The sequence below is a fragment of the Typopeltis vanoorti genome, chromosome 15, assembly GCF_054136105.1.
Source record: "Typopeltis vanoorti isolate ZY-2024b chromosome 15, IOZ_Tvanoo_1.0, whole genome shotgun sequence".
Classification (NCBI taxonomy): Eukaryota; Metazoa; Arthropoda; class Arachnida; order Uropygi; family Thelyphonidae; genus Typopeltis; species Typopeltis vanoorti.
The window spans coordinates 114,366,804-114,389,435 of record NC_143563.1 but is presented as its reverse complement, the minus strand read 5'-3'; the positions used below and the strand labels follow the sequence as shown (position 1 = coordinate 114,389,435).

Here is a 22,632-nt window from a genome sequence, read left to right as displayed (position 1 = left end):
GATTGTAATTATAAATTAGTTATGACCAGTATTCAACTCTGTATGCGCTGAGCACTGTTTGGTGCATGTAATTTCGATGGGTATAACTTAGCATTGGACTTAGATTTTCATTCATTTGGAAAACTAGCAATCATAATAGTAATGATGCGACATGGAGCAAGCCAAAACTATATATGACTGCATCTTTTACAGGCACTTCAACCTCAATAAACACATCGTTCTCTTATCTTATAGTTCTGTGTGATTTTATTATTACGGATTACTTTTACACCCACAGAGTTTCGCTTGTTTATGTGGAGAAGTCTGAAGAGAATTGCCAGTTTGTTATTGAAGAGCATTGAATTAGGGCAAGATGATTATTATTAGTTAACTATCTAGTTATATAGACAGTATTTTGCTTGCCATTCCATGACCTGAACGATCAAAGTAGCTGGGTAATTATTACAATTTTTGACCTCATATTAAAATATACACAGGGAGCAGTTTCTTTGTTTTTTATCTAACCCTGTATATCGTTAGTTTGCGTCAGTTTGTGTGGCGTATTCATGTTTTGATTTTTATTTATTTTATATTACCTGATTTCTGTATTTACTTTTCACGACATAGTGTTAGCATATTCACTCAAATATCGAATGATCAGCATAAAGTGTCTAAAATTCTGTGAGAATTCTAACCTCCTGCAAATTATACGAAGCAGATGGACGACCTTTTGCAATTTACCTTCCTTGTTTTCACTGTGGGAAAGAGTTCTCGTCCAATTCGATCCGTGTGGATATTATTTTTAATTAAGTAAGTACTTTTTGGCAAATATTGTAATTTTTCCGCTTGAATCATTCCACTCACATTGGTTATCTATATACTGAGTTATTTCTCTTCTGAATAATAAAAAAAAAAAGTGACTAATAATATAACAGTCACATTCTTAAACATGCTGTTCTGTACTGTTCGGCTGAGTTTATAATAATAAAAATTATATAATGCTGTAATTGCAATTTCGTATTCTGTGTTATCTCATAATTAACACATTTTCTAATAATTCGAGATCAAGTTCCCACCATTACAGACGAATCTCATTAAAATTACTGATAACTTATTTCTTTTTTTTTCTCCTTTCCCTGTAGGCCGAGTCTATCGTTGTCCAGTCTGCCGAAAGGTGTTTTCAAACGCGTCCAACATGAGGAGGCATTGGAGGTTTCAGCACAGCCACGGTACAAGCCAGTGTCATATTTGCTGGAAGGTGTGGCGTCGTCCTGATTATCTCAAGCTACACATGAGGAAAGTGCACGGAGTGTATCTGGACACAACACTCACCAAAGCTATTTGACTAGTCAACCGATTTTAACGTTTTTATGTACAGAAAAAAATGGCATCAAGAAAACCGGTCACATTGGACTAATGGAATTGCTTGTAATTCTGCAGTCCACATACTATTAAATACTGTTCTGCAATATCTCATGATTCTTCTCCATTATTTGGATGACTACATTTTTTTACGGTATTCATACTCTAACTTTCGCCATTTTTAATTCGATTGTAAATATGCAACCACATTTATGAACCTTTGAAAAAGGTACAATGCGAATACGAATATTCCTTTTATTTGATGTACGCTCACTTCGTGAGGGTGTTTATTATTAATGCCTTTTCTGTTTGTGCTGCCCAACTTGTAATAAAAAGATTTTGTGTATGTATGTATATTATTTCTAATGTAAATTCAGCTAGGAATGTGTCAACACAGATATACCTAACAGTGGGAATGTTAAGGTGCTGATTTACTTGCACAAATGAAATGGAATTTACATTTTCTGACAACTATATTTTTGTTTTCTTCAAAGGAGTACGGGTAATTTGGCTCTTGTAATATAGTAGCGTTCGATATGTTTTTCACTTATAACTGACGTATTCTTTTATAGATGTTTTAATTCACAGTTGAATTCTATGCTGTCCAGTTTTATTTATTGAAATAATGGACGATATTTAAATCAAAATAAAAACAGAATTCACACAATTTATTCGTATCAAATGCAAATTATTTATTTGAATTGTATTTTAAGTGAACTGACAAAGTAGTGAAAAGGCTCATTGCCATCTGTTGGCAATAATTGAATGTGAGTGGGCTTAAAAATGATAAACCCAAATGAAAAAAGGGAAAATAAACACCCAAAACTGGTACGAATTTAAATCTCCCTAAGTTTTTGAAAAGTATTTTCGGAAAGTGTATGGGAATCCCAATTTCTGGGCCAAGAATAACTTATTATTGATTTTGTAAAAATAGAATATTGTTAATGTGACTGTAGTTTGATATGAATTAAAAAAAAAGTTTGCACATTTTTGGTGGCTTGTATTGATTCTCTTTTACACCATCATAAGCTTTAACTTCCAGTTCAAAGAATCGTTATTATAGCATGAAAGATTTCTACTTATTTTTAATTTTTTTTAAATTTAGCATGATTAAAATGATCCAAGCTTTGGAAAAGCAGATATATTCTATTTTTTATCTAACCCTCACATAGGATCCATCATAGTTCCTGCTCAGTGTTTGATCTCGGCAATCGAGAATGAACAAGTAACTGCAGAAAACATTCATCAGTGGAACACAAAGAAAGAATATCGTTGTGATGTGTGCCACAAGCCGTTCTCTACGTCTTTCACCATGCGGCGACATCGCGTTATCCACAACCCGGACTTCCGCCAGTACCAATGCTACATTTGTCAGAGACCTTTCAACTGGAAGGACAACCTGCGCTCCCACATCCAGTGCGTACATGGTGGTCGGGATGTTAGCATGTTTGACTGATTGTTCAAATAGCGCTCTCTGCCCAGAAACACACACAAAAACTCCCCTGAGTGTATCTGGTCTGCCTTCTAATACCACCCGTGGATTTGTCTTGCTGGACATACTTGTTTTAGACAAAGATATCGGAAATGTTTTTATCATTGTTATATTTATTTCTTAGTGATTATAAATAGTGATAATTATCTATTTGATTAAACAAAAGTAAGACGACTATAACTCATCTATTACAGCTATAACGAATCTGCTACACCTTTGTTAAAGGATAGCACGTGACACATTAAGTTGGATTAGTGATGTATCCAGATGAGGGAAGCCAAATCCTTTAGATGCGCTGTATAGGAGAAAATTAAAGGAAATGTCACAAACAATTAACCCTGCCTCTTCCCTTTACAACATCACTTGTTAATTAACTATGGAAATCATCTGGAATAGCAATTAAAAAAAAAAACATTTGGGGCTTGACTCAGCATTCTTTTGTCCTTTCCTCAGACAAGTTCTTTGACAAGACAGATAGCTTTTCACAATGTCAGCTCAAGTACGCTGATTCGGGATACTAATCCCGAAAGGGCGTACTTGAGTGAATCGCAAAAATACAATGCACGGTCTCTCGCCTTCATGGTCTGAAACTACCACTTATATATATATATATATATATATATTATTTAATTAGAGAAGTTCGAATTTGTCACTGATCATTTGTTATCGCCGCGACTGATTTTTCATTTGAATTAAGTTAAAATGGCATGTGAAAAGTCGAATAAAGTTCCCGAATTCCCAGTTTTAAAAATAAAAAATCCGTCCAGAGCAACACATCTATCTCTGTGGGCATAGACAGAGTAAAACCAATCGAACATTGAGGTGTAACTAACTCGAAATTGCACATAAATACTGAGCTTTACTATATTAGAAGCAAAATTTTTTAGACGTGCAATGAAAAAAGAAACAATCCTTGAAATACTAAACCTATCTTTTATTTATTAGAATGCATTTTTAGTGATGTTTTCGATCAGAGTCGAAAGAAATCGTACAGAAAAATATTTAACTTTTTTCTGTACAATTTTCTTTGTGTACCAGAAAAAAATGAGGCAATTATTATGCCTCATTAGTTCTTTTAATAGGTCTCTGTTAAAATGAGTATGTACATATTTTAAGCACACAAGAGAAACCTTGAGGAAATATTATTAAATTGTTTCTAAAAATATTTATTTCATTATTTTAAAAAAAGTTAACATATTTTTTTAAAGTCCTAATATTAAACACAGTTTTTGTGTATAAGTGTAGACGTTATTTTTGGATGTAATTCTGATGTGAAGAGAAATTTGCATGATTAACAGAAAGTTGTGCATTGCGAAGTGATGTATCGTGGAAGACGACCTGCCTCTATCTCGTTACCGGTTAGAAGAATCAAAAGTAGTTTCTATTTCAATGAATTCGAATATATTTATGCACGAAATATAGGGTAGTTAACGATGTGCCAGTAGGCATAGTTTTGAGTGATGTATTATGGAAAGATTTTTTTTTTTCTTCCAATGAATCAAATGCAGGTGCTGCCTTTTGTTCTACTTTAAATAACACTCCTAGTAGTAATGTGACAACAAAAACTGTTGTGCGTTATTACCATTTCTGCAAAGATCTGTAGTTCTCATATGTTTGTAAATACTAAGACAAATAAAGTTATTTTTGAAAGTTTAATTTGGTCTATTTAATCCCCTCTCCCAATTATGTGATATTTTCTAAGAAGTGAACACAGTACAAGTGATTTTATTCCGAGACATAACGCATTGTCTCTGCATTGCGGTGATTTTCTATGTGCATTGTAACATAACTTGGCCCCCCACCCAGTGCTAATAAGACAGATTTACAACATTTTTTTAATGGGATTCACAAAAAATAAATAAAATAATTCATAACATATGTAATTAATTGTATTTACACGTGCTAGGATTTTAAGCAATCCATTTAACAAATCAGAAACAAGTTTGTTATATAGTTGGAATATCGCTGGCTCTAGATTAACTAGTTACTAAATCTAGAGCCACCGATATTCCACTCAGTATTGGGGGGGAGGGGGGATAACACAAGAAATGCGCGATTCAAGTCAAACACGATCCATATTTATAACGCATTTGAACATGTGGTTGCTGGTCAGCTTTGTTGTATGTAAGGAAAAGCATAAAATGCGAAACTCAATTTCAGTACTGAGATTTGCAATTCTTTATTTTATTTATGTAATTATTTTATTCTGTTTAAATAATTTAATCACTATTATTGCATTAGCGACTGAATTTTATTTTTCTGAATCGTTTTCAAGTTTATTAGATATCCCTTAAGTTCATAAGGTGTATCGATTTCTCGTTTTATCTTATCTTGTATTCCTGCCTTTTTAAATAAATAAAAACAGTGCTACTGTTGCAGAAGTGAAGATTGAAAACGAGCTGCTATACTCGTGTTGTACTTTTCTTATAATAGCTCGTTTTCAGTCTTCACTCCTACAATAATAGCATTGCTTTTGTTTTTTTAAGCTATTAATTTAAAAATGTAATTGATATTAAGTTTGGTTTTATTTAGTGAAAATCTCATTATTTTAATGAGGACATTACTTATGTCGACAATTTTCATGATATCTTAATATTATGAAAATATTTCATAAATCAATGGATTTTTAATTCTTCTGTAATTGAGGTGAGGGCATTGCACTGACTGTTAGCTTTATTGCAAGTGTGCCCTTACCAGAGGGTCAAGAGAAATGTTGTGGGTGACTTTTGTAGTTCCAGAATATAGCTAAGGAAAAACTAGATAGTTAGTTTTTCCTTATTGCGTATAATATAACATACGATCAGTTAGTTTTTGAAAAGAGTTATAATTCGGTATTAGGACTGAGGTAGGTACGAATTTATCTTTTTATAAAATCACGTGTCAAGCTCTTTTCATGACTTTCAGCATGTTCGTTTTCTGGATGTGGACTTGCTTTTTGAAGAGTAAACCCTCGTTATAACTAACACGTTCGCCATGATAAACTAATAAGTCCCATAAGAATAATGTTTTTTAAAAAGAAGTTCACGATACCAAACCATTCCTATGAGTTGAACTATTATGACAGTCAAATACATTCCAGAAGAAACCACTTGAGAAGAAGGAAACAGAGATTCACATAATGGAAGGTTTAGTGAAATTTATCCTAAATGAATATTAACAATCTCTTGACATTATCAAACGGTTTCATTATTTAAAAAAAAAAAAAAATGTTGCCACAGGAAATTCAGTTAAATGAATTAACATGGTCGATATATTTAACTGAATTTTCAAGATGGAATTCTTGTTTACTATTCAAAAATATCTGCAAGTGTGTGCTATCCATTTAAATGATGTCGCATAAAAAATTCGAACCATTTCACAGAAAAAAAGTTTCTAGATTTGGAATACAAATTACTATTCTAAAAAACTAAAAAAAATATATAAATAAAAATGATGATTTCGATTAGATGGTAAAGGGCAGGGGATGGTCCAAAAATCACTTTGCATTTTTATTCGTTTCCTTACATCTCTTAGTAACAGCAGGTATTCCTCTACACTCACCAATCGTGGACCATAGCGTTATATATATATATATTTTTTTATTTTTGTATTATTGTGGTATGGATGTATATTTATGATTTTAATTATTATTAAAACTGTTGCTAACAGATCTTATTATTCCCTCTTTTATTTTTCCCCAGCTGCCGCAGCCGAGCCCCTGATCCTCGGTTGTTCCGGTACTTGGCACTGCATGATCTGCAAAATGGGCTTCACTTCGAAGTGCGCCGCCAAACGCCACATTCAGTTGCACTTTCCTCAGCGCGAACGGTACGTGTGTGGCATCTGCTCCAAATTTATCAGCCGGAAGGACCACCTTCGCCGTCACATGAGGCTCCGTCACATGCCGCGAGACCAGCTGCACTCTTGCAAGTTATGCGCGAAGCCGTTCGTCTCGAAAGATTATCTGCAGCGTCACATGAGGACTCACCACCCCGAAGAGTTGGCATCTGGAAATTAAATTGCAGTTGGCCACTTCAGAAACAAAATTATTTTGTCATCTGCTTTCCGAATTGGATGAGTTAAAACGGTCTGTTGATGTTATGAGCTTATCGGAATAACGTGTCCCCCAAGAGTTGTTGAAATTTTGGAAACATTTACACTGTTAGCTTTATTCTTTCTAAATAATGGTTTTATACCTAACACGCCCTATGTACAGATTTGCTATAGATTCACTTTTAATAAAGGCTGCACACCTAAAAGAATAACAGTCTTTCATTAGTTGATGTCGTGGAATCACAATTCCCGAAAAAGAATTTGTGTATAATGTTCTTTGTTATATTTTTGATATCTCAAAAAGGTGTGGGATGCTTTTTTATTGACCTTAACCTGAGATAAATGTTTGTTTTTTATTCAACCAATAGGATTCTTCAGTACTTCTTTATGTATTATGTTAATTAAATATGAGAACATTTATAGCTACTGCCTGAGCAGTTAGTTTTATTATGATGTGCAGCATTTCGTATATCTTTTGTAAGAGATTAATGAAAGCAAATAAAAGTTGTTGACATTTTTCTGGTTATTTGTTTGTTTTCTTTGTTGTGACATTTATTACGCATAGCTTACGTTTTACAAGGTAGCATGATTTTCTTTTAACAACATACCCTTAAGTGCTTTCATTTTCAACATTTCCAGACGAACGCATCCATAGCGCAGTCTTGCCATTGAGGTCCGCTTTTGGTTAGAAAGACATGGGTTCGACTCCTGTCTGTGTCACGAGGAACCTTTCTAAGAGATTTTCACCGAAAAGTGGTCCTTTATGAGGGCGGAATGGTTTTCAGTTTGGAAACTAGTTTTTAACCTCCCCGACAGCAGACAAACCAGTCACTAAACACACTCGTTGATAGACATACATAGCAGACTGTGGAGATGGGATTAACTGCCTTTCCATAAGATTACTAATGGAATCCAAGTTACTTTATCATAGCAGGCCATTGGACCTAATATGTAAAGTGAAGATAGGATACTTTACAACTTAGCTGCTTCAAGAAAATGAATGCAATCCTTGCCTAAAACCACGTGTTCGCTGTGTGTGTGTGTGTGTGTGCTTGGACATGAATATTGTGTTAACGCTTGAAGATAGCAGCTTCGTGTGTGTGTGTGTGCACGCGAGCGCCAATGCAGGATACATTGCCTAGTATACGTTGCATCAAGACTTTTCAAGCTTAAATTATTGATATCCGTAGGTCTGATTTGAATAAAACTATACTTAAATGCATTTTGAAAATACGCGTTTAAAATGTGTTTAGTATTATTTTAAACTGGCTTATTTAAATCAACATTACCAAATACTTTAAAATTCCATTATGATTCGAATGCTGAAGTAGGGGTTCATTTAGATCGGTTTTGTTTTTTAAAAACAGTGGCCAAGCTTATTAAATTGAGAATATTTTCCTTCTCGATAGAACTTGTCACTCTGTTGTGAATAATTTGCCACAGAATGAAAGGGGCAAATTCTGAGCATGTTGAGAATCTTGTTCTAACTTGAAGGAAGCTTACTTGCTGGAGGTAAAAAGAAAAGAAGGCACTCGTAACCATTTCGTTTTATTCATTAATTGTGTATTTTTTAATAAAATTTGCATTTTATTCAAAAGGATTAGCCTATTGACGCTTGCAAGTACTATTCAATCCCACTGTTCTCCGCATTAAAGCCTGCTTAAATTTCTTGTCTGTGATGAACAGAATTACAACCTAAAGAATATGAATCAAGAGTTGCGGCAGCGACTCTTAAGTGTAATACAGTACTTTAGAAATTCCTGGACTGCTCTTATTGGAATACGTCATTGGGATCCATATTCCTGTCTTATATATATTTGGTTCTTTCGAAAGATTAATTAGCTAGTTTTTCATGACAGAAACGTTGTTCTCATAATAATGCGTGAGTTTTGAGTAAATTGACACCCGCTTGACCGAAATAACAAACGCGAATTTATACTCTCCCTAAATTGTTGTATATGACAGTGTCAGTTTGTGTACCTCTTCTCCCTGTCTTTTTATGATTTATAAGATTAATAAAGTTATATTGGGATTATTCGGAATATGTGTCTACACTTCCGGTACTAAACGATGTTTTCTTTCAGTCGACACGGAATTGACGTTGGACATGCAGGTGAGCTTCGACTCGGCAGAAACGAATATGCTGGTCCCAGACGAACAACAGCCTGTGTGTGGGTACTGTAAACGTACGTTCTACAATAGGAGCAGTTTACGTAGGCACATGGAACTCCACTTCTTGCCAAACCGGAAGCGTTATCAATGTGACATTTGTTTTAAAAAGTACTCGAGGAAATATTACGTGAAAGAACACAAACTAACCGTTCATTGTGTGGAAGATTGTTGACGCTTGTTAATGTATATTATTTATCTGAATGATAACGTGTATATATATTTGTATCAATACGGTGGATACTGGCTCCTTACTCTACTGTATTGTAGCAGCGCAAAATAAGTTGAAATAAAAATTTATAGTTTGTACTGTAATATCATTTCGAGTTTCCCTGAAAAGGGCTTTTTTTTTCCTTTGTATGTAACTTAATTTTTAACTTTACATTGTGTCACAGCTTACTATATAGTTCTATTTTTACTGTAAAAAATTCTGAAGCTTGATTACCTTTATTTATTCAGTTATAAAGCAAAACATTTTATGTTTCATCTTCTTGACCATCTTAATTACCCGATGTGTTATTTCCTATCATGTACTATCGTACTTTATTCAACTGTACTTGAACATCGATATATTAGTCACACCCCACTGCATTTGATTCCTTCAAAAAACAGAATGGCCATTAAATTACTGGAGCAGCCTTGGAAAGTGATAATAGACTGACCAGAAACTATTTGTCAGAACGTGTAAGGTTATCATACAGTATTAATAACAATATGGCTTGTGTCGTGGGTAGGGGAAAGCATTAGCATGCCTTCATTCACATCTTCTGAGGCAATTTTCAGGTTTCTGAATTTGATGTAAATTAACTTGTATTTAGCAAGGGTGATGTGCAGATTTTAACTTAATCAAGTTCTACTCTTTTTTAACCAGCAATAAAAGTGTTAACATGCGATGTTTTCTCTTTTGTTGTAAGTGACAGAAAATGGTGTGAAAAATCTCAAATGAATTCTACGATACAGCATTTAAAAATTTTCTCGAACAGTTTCATCATCAAACAACACATGTTACAAGTCGAGGGGAGGGGTAGCATTAGGAAAACAGCCGAAAAAAAGAAAAAGAAAAAGAAAAAAGTGATCTCACCTTAATAAGTATATTTATTTATTGACGGGTCTGTTGTACTGCATTTTTACTATTAAATAATTACTAAATAGTGGATTTTCATGACATTATCCTGATAATTTTTTTTTCCTGTTCTTTTTGCCCACTTGTCTTGTTCTGTTGTGCACTACCTTACATTGCCTTGCTAATTTGTTTCCTGGCAAGTAACAGGCAGCTTTCAGTTAGCCTTCAGGGTATAGTCTTATTTTAAAGAGCCACAGTACAATACAGAAGTCTCTCTGCCTGCGTGGAGAAGTGGTTGGGCGCCACTCTGGCCCTACTGCACCCTTGAGTAACTTGGCTAAAGCTGGCTGCCGTCTAATTCGAAGAATTGCCAACGAAAAGCCTTTGGTATTTGTGAAACGGGTAAGGGAAATAGTAGATGACACGTCATAATGTGCAACATTGCTATACATGTATTATCCTGTTAGTGGAGTAAGATACCCAATGATATTTAATTCCAAAAAAAAAAAAAAACTTACTGACGCATGTGTAAAACATTTTATGCTCTGTAACAAAAATGGGAGAAACATGGATTTCCTATTTTGTTTCTTCGTTTTATGACAACCGTTTCTTCCTGATTTTATATTATTTCTCTTATAAAGTTATTCGTTTTGTTTTTATTTATGCTTTGCCATACTGTTTTTTTTTTTTTAAATCGTCGCATCTCAGCTAACATAGCAGGCATCAACAATCTCCTGTGCATGAAATTAGATTCAAGAAGTTCCATCCAGTAACTGTTTAAAAGGTAAGTCCAGTGAGATTTCTCTGTATTATTTATTTCTTATTTTAAATTGAGTTCTTAAAAAAAACGCGCTATTTTTTCCCATAGAACTGTTGCATTGCACAGTTTACACATTTATTTAGGTTCATGGGTAGAATTTTGTACCATGGTTAATCAGGAAATATTCTCATAAAAATTAAATGATGACGACATACTACACTTTCTGTGGTTTGAGTAAAATATAACCGATTGTATAATACACCACATACAATAGGAAAGTGAATAAAATACATTTTTGTTGCCAACCAACAATGGATAATATTTTTCCTGCACAAAGTTGTATTATATAAATTGATTTTGTTTAAACTGTTTTTGATCCTGTGTTCAGTCCATTGATAAAAGATAATCTTTTCCAGATATGTCGAATTTGCCATACTCTCCCACCGCAGTAGATTTCAACATGTCTGGGGAAGACGATACCACGTGCCCTTATTGTAATCGTAGCATATACAACAGGATCAGTCTGCGCAGACATATTGGACTACATTTTCATTCTCTTCCTAGCCGAGAAAGTTTCCAGTGTGATGTGTGTTTGAAACTCTATTCTAGCAAATATTATGTGAAGGAGCACAAAAGGATCGTGCATCGTGCCCAGGAATAGTATGCAAGGTTTGGGTGAGTGATGTAAATGTGTCATTCATTTTTTCCCCTTTTACCAAATTTCCTGTGATGACAATTAATTGTGACCTGTGTTTCGGGTTGTGAAATATCTCAGAAGGAAAACAAAATGGAAAGGAGATAGTTTCTACGATCGAATGTTTACGCACAAAAGAATTCGTAGGGTAACTGCCCTTTCGTAATAATGTGGAAACTGGACTTCTGAATACAGCCGAAATACTCAGAAAAATGAAGATATTTAAATTCCTTTGTGACTTGTGCATCTTATGTTTTCAAATCTAATACTTAATGAAACATTAAGAGCGTGCTGATTTTTTCACGTAATTTTCTTTTAATGTGCAAAATACTTTATTTTTGTATTTTATTAAGAATGTATCATACAGACAATGGATATTAGTTGTGGTGAAACAGCTTAAAAAAAAAAAAACTCAGTTTGAGGTATATCACATGAAAAGAAGACAACTGAGAAAATAAAAGAAAATGAGTAGTATTTGTTTATTTATGAGAATAAATTCCAAGCTGTGTGTAGTTATTTGATTCATTTACTCATTGATGAATTATCCTTTTTGTTTTCAGTTCCGTTTATCTCAAAAATAAATACAGAATTATTACCGCCTCATTGAACAAGTATCCTTCCGCACTTGTTATGGAGGTTTCAAATTCGCACTGTTTATTTTTTAACATGTTATAGGGGAAAACATTGTATATCTGGAGGTATTGCGAACAGCTCACACTGTCATGTTGTCTCTGGTGTTACATTATTTAGGACATACACACTGCATTTAGAATACATAAAGGATATGTAATAATATTTAGTATTTTTTTCAGAGTTCGATGTGCCTCCCTCCTCAATAATCGTGAACGAATGGTTGAACAGCGAAGAGCAGACTCTGTGTCGGTACTGCAATCGTACTTTCTACAGCAAGGGTACTCTTCGTCGACACATGCTACTGCACTACATGCCAAACAGGAAGCGGTTCCAATGCAACATCTGCCTCAAGAAATACTCCAGGCAGGATTACGTGAGGCTGCATAAATTAGTGGTCCACTCAATGAAAGACTGACAAGAACAGTGATTTGTGAATAACTTATAGTTCTAATCATATACAGGGTCCTTGTTGAAATTGCAACTCTTGTTCTTGTGCTGATAGAAACGGGAACAAGCCATCTGTGATACGCAAATTACACCTTTTATTAAACGAGTTGGAGCGACACTAACAGATCAATGTAAAGCAAATAAACACAAACGTGTGAAAGAGGTTGCCTAATATTGCTTAATCTATCTGCCACTGTTTGCAAAAATACTTTCTTGTTATGTTATCCAGTGTTTCTGGATGTATAAATTGTGAAAAATAAAAGTGCCTGAATGCGTTTCTACGCTGACAGCTAACTAAGAAACCTGTGAATTCTTTGTTTTGTAATTCATGTTTGTGTATCTCTTTTTTGTTGTTTGGATAGAACTTACGAATTTAGCAACAGTTTGTCAGGATTGGTTACTAATGAGAACAGCGTTCTTCTCATTAACAACCAACAGAAAAATAATTTAAATCCTGCTGTAAATGAACATGTTTGTTTAGTTACATGTTAAGCTGGACTAAAGATCTTGTCAGACATTCCAAGGAAAATGTAAATAGTGGATTCGAATCCCACCCTGCCCATGGATGTTTCTGAATACATGTATGATCTATTTCGAGAACAGAGCTACTAGATATTTTAATGTGTTCCAAACTTTCATGACTAAGATTGCCATGTTTTGCTTATTTCTTTTTATTTATTTACGTCCTTGGCACAAAACAATGACATCGAATTTGAACACTTCTATAATCCCGAACTATTTATTATATTCATCTTTCTCCTTTTCCGTTCAACGCTTCAAGTCCAATGATATGAATGGATGATACCACTTTTCTTTGAATAAGTCAGGAATTTTTGCTATCTATTTTACTAGCAAATAGCAGATGAACGAAGAGGTGATGATATACGTGTTTTTCGACTGAGCAGACACACCGATATTACCATCATGGGATTGTGTGTGGTGGTGGTGGGGGGGGGGGGGGGGTTGAGTGATATGCTTCCTCGGTATTGCATTACTTTAAAGATTTCAATATTTCTCTTTAATACAGTTGTGAAAGGCAAGTCCTATATGCTCTTATAACGGCCTTGGTCAGAAAGACCAAGTCCGAACCTAGTCTTGAACTTAAAAATCCCTTCTAAGGACATTGCGGCTGAACCAGTTTCATACGGAGGTGGTTAATTTTTCACCTCTGGAAACAGGCAAATCGACCACAAGAGCTCAAGTTATTATTGGTCATTGTACATTAGCCTCATAGCCTTAGTCGTTTTAGCCGTAATTCAAATAATAATAGATAAATAAATACACTATTTAAATTTTTCTGTGTTGATGTAATTGAGTGATCTTAAATTTCACAGAATGCAGTGCTTGTGTGTGCAGGATGTGCCGTAGTTTGATTTGTAGAGAAATGTCTTTGCACATTGAGCAAATTGCTCAACATGGAAGGATTTGAAGGAAGCATTTTTGTAAGCTAACTGAACAGATTCAGGGAATAGCCCGTGTAACACTGTTACAATTACAAGTTACATATAAAATTTACAAATAAAATTTGAAAATTCACATTATTATTCCCTCTGAGATGCACACAGTTATTACACGAACAAAATTCCCTATTTGCATGTTGCTTAATCGAATTTCTGATGTTTCTCATATTGTCTCTCTCCAGATATTACAGTGTTTTGTAAAGATAACAGTTTAAGCAAGTTACAGCTCTATTTAATTTTTCAGTTTACATTGAAAAAAAAAAACAAAAAAAAACGTCGAAGTAGTTTTGTAAGTCATTTACTTATTAAGCGTGTTGTGTATTTTTGTTATGCGACTCCACTCAGAATGCAAATCCAATACATTGTTACCGTGGGCGGGCTCAATAAAACAGTGCATGGATTTTGACATAGTCCGGAAAAACCGTGCTATACAGACCAGATATGTCTACGGTAAGCAGGGGGGGGGGGGGGTCGCTGGCAACGAAATTAATAATTATTAATAATTTGTTGCTATTACAGTTATTCTCCAGCACTAGCCAGTTTAATGTTTTCTAGTATTGCTTGGTTTTTCAAACATGGACGATATGAGATTATCATGTGTGACGTTTTGTAGGAGGTCCTGAAAAAGAAGAGATTCTCCTTCCTTACAATTGATCCTCGAAGTGCTTGTTTTGGATTACCAAATAAGCATGTAATAATTCATTGAATAAATAAAGGATACAAAAGGTGGATAAAAGATCAGAGAAAAAATGCTGTTTGGGTTGTGAATAAAAAAAAAGCAAAATACCGAATTTAAATGACAGGTTTTTTTTTATTAATTTATTTCAGGTGTGTATACACCTGAAATAAATTAGTAGCGTCATGTAACTTATTTTCTCTGAAAAATACTCCCTAAGGGCGACATCGCTGAGATTTGAATGTCGCCATATCAAGTTTTCATTTCATTATGTACCCTTTTAATTTTTTTTTTCTCTCCTAGATACTTTAAAATTAATGAAATGCAGTGTTATTTAATTAGTGTGCTCTATGTGAGGATAATTTTATACAAGTCGTCCTGGATATACGAGTAAAGAAGACGAGAATATAATGAACTTTCACCCACAGATGTACCTAAACTGAGGCTGAAATCAGTGTTGTTCCTATCGAACCTCCAGCTGTTTGATATCTATTATACTTTTAAGTAATGAATAACCGTACACCATGCAGAGGTGTGACCTTTCGTTTTAAGGTCTCATGGCAAATGATTAAAACGAAGCCTGCGTCAGTGCTGGTGCAGGTTCCGAAATTTCTCATGGAGTGTTTGTGTGTGTGTGGGGGGGGGGGGGCATAAATTTTAAGAGAATACAGACAACTTCGTGTCTGGGGGATACACACACACACACACACACACAGTATATATGGGAATAAGGTAGACTAGCTTTACTCACTAAATTGACCTTACATAAATCTATTAAATGATGTTAAGGCTGTGAGGTCAGTACGTTATGTCGTAGTTGAGACGGATGAAAAACAATGCTACTACTGCTACTTTCGTATGAGATCGACTGATTTACTTTCATATGAAAAACTTTCAAAGGGCCTTCGCATCACTGACGAGATGCGAGCCCAAATCTCTTCGACCAAAGGGCATCGTCGATACCAAACGTCTGGACGAATGAAGAAGTAAAATGTAAATACATATAAAGTCAGACGGAAATCTTTTTCGTCTTAAGTAGGGTTGATTCATTTAAAAATTATTTAAGAAAGTCGAAATGCTAAACAAACAGAATCCAGTTATTAATTTATTTTATGATTTGAAAATATTAGAGATAATTATTGAAATTGCAGAATTAGAAATCAGTTGATGGGACAGTTCTCAACTGAAAAACTATAAATTTGCACGTTCTTGAAATTATGACATCCCTTGGGGGGGGGGGGGACAAGAAGCATGAAAGCTGTGTGAAAACACTCAAATTACATTTTATATTTTTGTCAAAGTAAGTGTTATTGCACTGTTGATAGTAACAAAACATTTTTTTATTTACTCGTTATAGTTATTTGAATGTACTATAGCTTAGAAAACTGCTGGATCGTGACATCGTGCCGTGAAGATAGAACCAAAGGAAACTTCTGAGAGGTTTATTGAAAGCTTTGCTGATAGCAAAAGGATAACTGCGACATTTGTTAATTGCGAGTGGAGATAAGTTCCTTCCTTGAAATTGGAATGGAGTGTCGCTATTAAATGTCACAAGTCAACTTAGTGTAGCGTTCATAAATGGAAGATGTGGTACAAGGCTAAGCGACTCTAAAATCACATCCAATTTCTCTCGCACGCGATCCTCAATCAGCAAAGTTCAATCTGCATCGCTGAATCAGGAATTGTAAGGACAAGATATCGTGCTTCTGTAAGTATGATTTTATATCCTCGATAAATGAGTTATTCCCCACCGCCCCTTCAGAAATTTCTTCCTCTTTCTGATGCCGAATGGGAAGAACTAGGTTTGGTAAAGTATCGTATATCGATACAAATCAACCTTTTATTCGTTAGTTTTCAGATCTGTGCGTGTCATTTTAGCAGTTTCTGATATCATAACACAAAAGGAGTATTTCATATTTATGGTTGGCGCCTTCAAAAAAAATAAAATAAAAATCTCAGTGTTACTAAACTGCGTGGCTTAGCACTCATCTAATTTTCTTTCAAGTTGGAATTTTTACTTATTTTGATATTGTGTTGTTTTCTGTCATTGAAAGAATATAAATTCGAATTGTTGCAATGCAGTTACATAAGTGATTATATTCCTATCTCGCTACTGCGAAGTGCTTGCTCATTCTCAAACAGACATATATGCTGATAGAAACACCGGGATACAGTGTTTGTATTTCCATACTAAAATGGCATTATTAAATATACGTTATCGTTAGTATTGTCCAGATTGAATATTCGCGTGGTTAAAACCTACACAGAAATTATGACATCCCTTGGAGTTGGGGGGGGGGGGCAAGAAGCATGAAAGCTGTGTGAAAACACTCAAATTACATTTTATATTTTTGTCCATTGTGATAAAACATTTGCCAGACCGTGTTTATTAGGTTTTGTTGTTGAAGATGTAATTTATCAATTTGGTTCTTCACTGAGTCTAGGAAATTCTGGGCAACCGCTAGCTCTGAGTCCAGCGAAGAACAGTATATACCAGTGATCATCGCTTTTCTGGGAATATCAAGATGCCATAGTTTAGGAACTATAGCTTAGCACATATATTTTTGCAGCTCATTCATTGACGTACATCATCGTGCATTGATTTCACTGTTATACATGGTTTAATAATGTGCATATATCCTATCCATGTCTCAATTTAGACGCAACTTCCACTGCCCAACCCCTCTAAACTCGCCAGAAACAGTGAAGAATCGAAGACCAGTGGTTGAAACTCTGCTAAAGAATTGGTGTTTCACGAATATACTAGTGATGATCTTTGTGTTACATTATTTTTATTCACAAGTAAATAAGAATTTTAGTTCAGCAAAATTAAAAGCGGGTGTTTTGTAGCTTTATATAAACTTGGTAGATTATATTGGTGTATGATACAGACGTACCTGAGATTAGCAAAATGTTGAATACACACACATTTGTACATGACAAAATTACCAAATACTGAACGAATTTTGCAGGTAGGTAGACTTGTTAATATTGACTTTGGATTCAAGTCGTATCTGAAAAAACTAGATAATCAATATATATCTTTGGGGACATTTATATCACTTTGTAGATCGTCTTATGTAATTTACAGAAATTTTCTTTTCTGTTTTGAGATGATAATTTTAGTTACAACTTTTCCAGTAAAATTCCATTTATAATTTCCCCCCCAGAAAGCCAATCAACTGCTTCGGCTGCTTTGTTAGATATCGAAGTGATCGTCTCCTGCCTGGATAAACCAGTTTGTCCTTATTGTAAGAGAACATTTTGTGGAAAGGCCACCCTCCGGAGGCATTTACAGCTTCACTTAATGCCAAGACGTTTCCAGTGTAACATCTGTTTAAAAAAATATTCCCGCAAAGACTACCTCATGGAACACATTAAGATGGTGCACAATATGAGGCATAAACATAAAGTCCATCGAAGTCATTGTTAAAAAAAAAAAAAAAATTGTAATTCTTTTTTTTTATCTTTTTCATGTTTGTCAGAAGATCATTACTGATAGAAATCATTTTTGTTTTTATCATATCGCAGATTTCGTTTGAACTAATTTTGAATTTAACATAAAAAATATCATTCATTGATTGTTATATATATTTTTCACTTAATGTATGCAAGTTCATTGAATGAATTCCATAAATAAATAAAAAATGGAATTAGTTGTGTTTATCATGTTGTTTGTTTTCTCGAAATAATCCAATGATTAAAAAACCTTTTAGAAACAAAAAAAATGCTATAAACGAAATAAGGAATACAGGTGTAACGAAAGCAATCAGATGTACCTTCCACACCAATTTCGTGTTTTCTATTCTAATTAAAAAAATTGTTTATTAATTGGTGGATACTGAAGAATGTATACACAATGGTTGCTCTCTTTTAAGTTTATTTAATAATAATTGAAAACATACATGTAAGTGAATAAAGTATTTAATTTATGATCACGATGTTTTTTGTTTGTCATTTAATTGCCAATAATGCCAGGTACAAAAGATATAAAGATTATAGACATAAACAATTTATTTCTCCTGAAATGTCATCCATATTTAATCTGACGATGTTAGAAGTGTGCTTGATATAGAAGGAAATGGATGTAACGTCCGTTAGAATATCTTCTAACAAAGATGTTATTGTTTCCAGGACTAAGACTGCGTGATATGTTACCATGACAACAGTACTCTCATATGAATGTCCGGGTAACACTACATGCTTCCGCTGTTGGCATCACACAGTATCCTCAATAAAGATGTTACGTGGCCAAGAACGAAGAGATGCTGTTTGCTGGAGCCAATGCTTTGCTTTATATAAAACGACAGTTTTCATTTAGTCTTAAATTTATAAAAACGCATTTTTTGAGAATAAGAGTAATACTGATTCGAAGGAAAACTACGAATGCTGATTTCAGCTGATGTTTCCAACTACATTATTAATGTTTGACTACTGGAACACTACTCATTATTACGCTGCACAGTATAAGAGAATACAGCTTGTTGCTGGCTGTTTCTTTTAATTATTTAGATTTACATTTTTTTTCCCCTGCGATACTTCGGTGTCGTAAAACTTGCAAATGCTCAGTTCTGAAAACAACTTTAAAAACTATTATAAACACCAAAAATAATTCGAGTGTTTATTGATTTCCTGCCTGCTTTCACTGATGCCTTCAAAGAAACCTGGTAGACCGATCAAAAGAAAACTGGATCGAATAGATTGCGTACCAACTATTCACTAGTGATCATCATAAGTCATAAATGCATTTGCTTTGGTTTCTAACGTAGAGAAGAGTGATCTGTTTTAATCATTTTACATACCTATACTCGCTTTGAATGCATTGATTTATAAATGGAAATGTATAAATACCCTCAAATAACAGCTTCATTGAAACTCATCTTGTAGAAATTTTAGTTAGACTGGTGAACACATTTCTTATTTAAACAGAACACATTTAACTAAGTATAAATAATTGAAAAGTGGAGCTCTTTTATTAATTGTTAGTTTTGCCAAAAGATTTCAGCCAACTGATTCAAGACAACTGAAATTTTGAAAATTTAATTTCAAAAATGAAGCAGATTTTTTAGTAAATTTTGATAAACCAATCGGTTTTTTCCACAGGTCGCAGAGCTATATGATTGTAAGATCATTCACAACAGTTTTCGCATCATAGTTTCCTCATTTTTTTCTCAAGATTTCATAGTTGTAAACGCATCCTTCTCAGGTCGGTATGGCTACAATGCAGATAATCTATTATCCTGTTTGATCTATTTCTGTTAAAGTATGTGACAAAAGCCAGTCTGTCTGGACGAACCATCATAAAATTTGGGATCTTGAATTGCTCAAGTTTATGTACACGTTTGGATTTTGTTTAAACTGGGACGGTTTTTGTTGTAAAGAAACAACTCCATTACTATTAGTCATATATACGATTGGGAAATCCAGCACATCACTCACGCCTGATGATGTGGGATTCAAAAGATTATTTCAGTGTGTTTTAAGATGCATTCGGGCATTCACAGTTTTTCAAGAATGTCATAAAAATTATTCGACAAATTATTGAAGAATCTGATTGTTTTTTTTTCAGACGAAGCACATCCTGTATGGCTAAGAAGATGAAAATGTATTTGATACACGTTATGGGTTGTGTGAAGGGCAAATTTCACTGCTAATACATATGTTAAACCCATATTAAAATGAAATAGTTTAAAAGTTGATAAAGACACTCCATGCTAATACTTTTTTCTTTTTTTTTTCTCCCCCACAGATGAAGAAAAAGTGCCTGAAATGATCACCCCCGATCTTGACGATATGTTCAGTGGTGTGCAAAAGTTCATCTGTCCTTTCTGCAAAAGGCAATATTCCAATAAGGGCAACCTACGTAGGCATATGGAAGTTCACGTGTTGGCCGATAGGAGGAGATTCCAATGCGAAGTGTGCCTGAAGAAGTACAAAAGAAAAGACTACCTCAAAGAACATATGCTCAATGTGCACAGTAACCTTTTCATTTAACAGGATTTGAACGTAGCACGGGGAAGTTATTACCATGTTTGTGTAACTCATCTCATTGGACTGGATTAAAGGGTATTCGCATAATTATTTTCGGCTCACTGTTTGTAAGAGGTCGTTATGGAGTGCTCTGACAGTGCTTTGTTTCATTTGTGCACCTCCAGTACATTTTAAGTCGTGATAAAGCTTCTAGAATTGTTATCATTCCTTGTACGTTTTGAAGAAAGAATATTATTTATTTCTGGCTTCTGCTGTCATCAGTTAAGATTTTAAATAACCCATTTTGTCCCGTTGGTTGAACGCCTAACATTGACAGTTAATTTTATGACTCCATCTCAGAGTGTTTTATTTAGTGTTAATCTCAAGAAATGTATTCTTCGAAATAATGACCTGAGAGGAATTTAGCCACGTATTTTTCAAGTTTAAAGTAGAAAAATGGGCGAAGTTAAAGGACACGGTGACACTAAAATGAATGCACTTCCAATTATCACCCAAAAGGTTATCCTTGCAACATTGTATTTTTTTTCTGGTACGCTCTTTTTTTACTGAACACCCCCAGACAAATTTTCCGGCCGTAAAATATTAGTATGCCTATATATTTATGATATTACAGGTGAGCACAGAATGACTGACCGAGGTGGGCAATCTTTTTCACTCGCTAGCCACATCACCAACTTAGGCACCGTTTTCGACGCATAACTTTTGCCGATATAAACTTGAATAGCTTGATTTCCCCCCCCCCCCGGGGGAATGACGAATTGTAGTACTTTTAACACAAAAGAAAGATTAGAATTCTCAAATTAAAGTGTTATTAATAGAATAATTTTGTATTAACAATTTAAAATTCAACTAACTTTATGTAAATATAATATTACAACATGAAATAGTATATTTTGTAATTATTATAATTTAACTTTTGGGTTTAAGTACTTTGCTAGCAAGTAGTAACCATAGTATCGTTTACATGTGGTATTATTGTAATAATAAAGGTTTCCGAAAGTACATCTGAATAATTTGGAATACCATTTTGTGTGTAATTGTGTAATTTTGTGTGTATTTAATTGCATTCCGTATGATCCGAAGTTCTAAATGCTCAAACTGTGAAGTTAATAAATATTCTGACGATGACAGGAAATTAGATTAAGCAATATATCATTAAGTAGTATTCAACCCAATGATTGAAGCGCTGAAAGGAAAGAAGCAGAGAGATACTACAGATATTTCGTTTAATGCTAAAAAATTGGGACGTCCTGTTTCTATGCGGAGTCCACTTACATTGTCAAGAAAAATAAAGACAACCTTCTTCAGCTCAATAACTAAAAATGCCACCTAATATTTGGCATTCCGTAAAAGTTTCGCCACCAATATTGTTTTGAGTTGAAGGGGTTGTGAAATAATATGCGATATTATAGCGTATTCACTTGGCACTGATTAGCTAACTTATGGATGAATTAAAAGAAAAAAAAATTTTTTAACCTAACCTAGTCTAGCAAATTAGAAAAAGTTAGATAGGCCATTAAATGACCTTTTATAGGATCGGTGTGGCTCAGGAGAGGACTTTGCCCACCTGTGATTATTTACCGACTTTTTATGCAAATGAATGCTTTGGGGGAGGGGGGGTTTACACAGACTGTATAAAGCATTTATCGTATTAAGATATTTTAATTTGTTTCCAAACACCGTACAACATCAATCCTTTTTTTTTTCTGTATTTTTAAATCGCTAAACTATAATGAGAAATTTAAGGATGGTAGTCGCAAATATGATGCTGTCGGATTTATAGATGTGTGAATTAAGTACTTCCTAAGTTGAATATCCTTGACGTACAATATTATGATTATATTTTAATATACAACATAACCCTCTTAAAGAAC

At 34.2% G+C, this 22,632-nt stretch overlaps 1 protein-coding gene across 12 annotated transcripts in view; it reads left to right on the top strand.

Annotated features, from left to right (window-relative positions):
* LOC150099090 (uncharacterized) overlaps positions 1-22,632 on the top strand; it is a 479,515-nt gene that overhangs the window by 422,658 nt on the left and 34,225 nt on the right. The window contains exon 5 of one of the 12 annotated variants that reach the window (XM_090405401.1): positions 20,517-21,454. The exons of 6 other annotated variants lie outside the window; for them this stretch is intronic. In XM_090405401.1, the coding sequence (XP_090261527.1) occupies positions 20,517-20,761 (245 nt within the window). In that variant the 3' untranslated portion in view covers positions 20,762-21,454. Of the gene's footprint in view, positions 1-2,513; positions 4,324-6,513; positions 7,314-8,949; positions 9,296-11,273; positions 11,533-12,363; positions 12,912-20,516; positions 21,455-22,632 lie in introns of those variants that run through there. 5 more of the 12 variants (XM_090405408.1, XM_090405402.1, XM_090405395.1 and 2 more) reach the window with 5 other exon arrangements.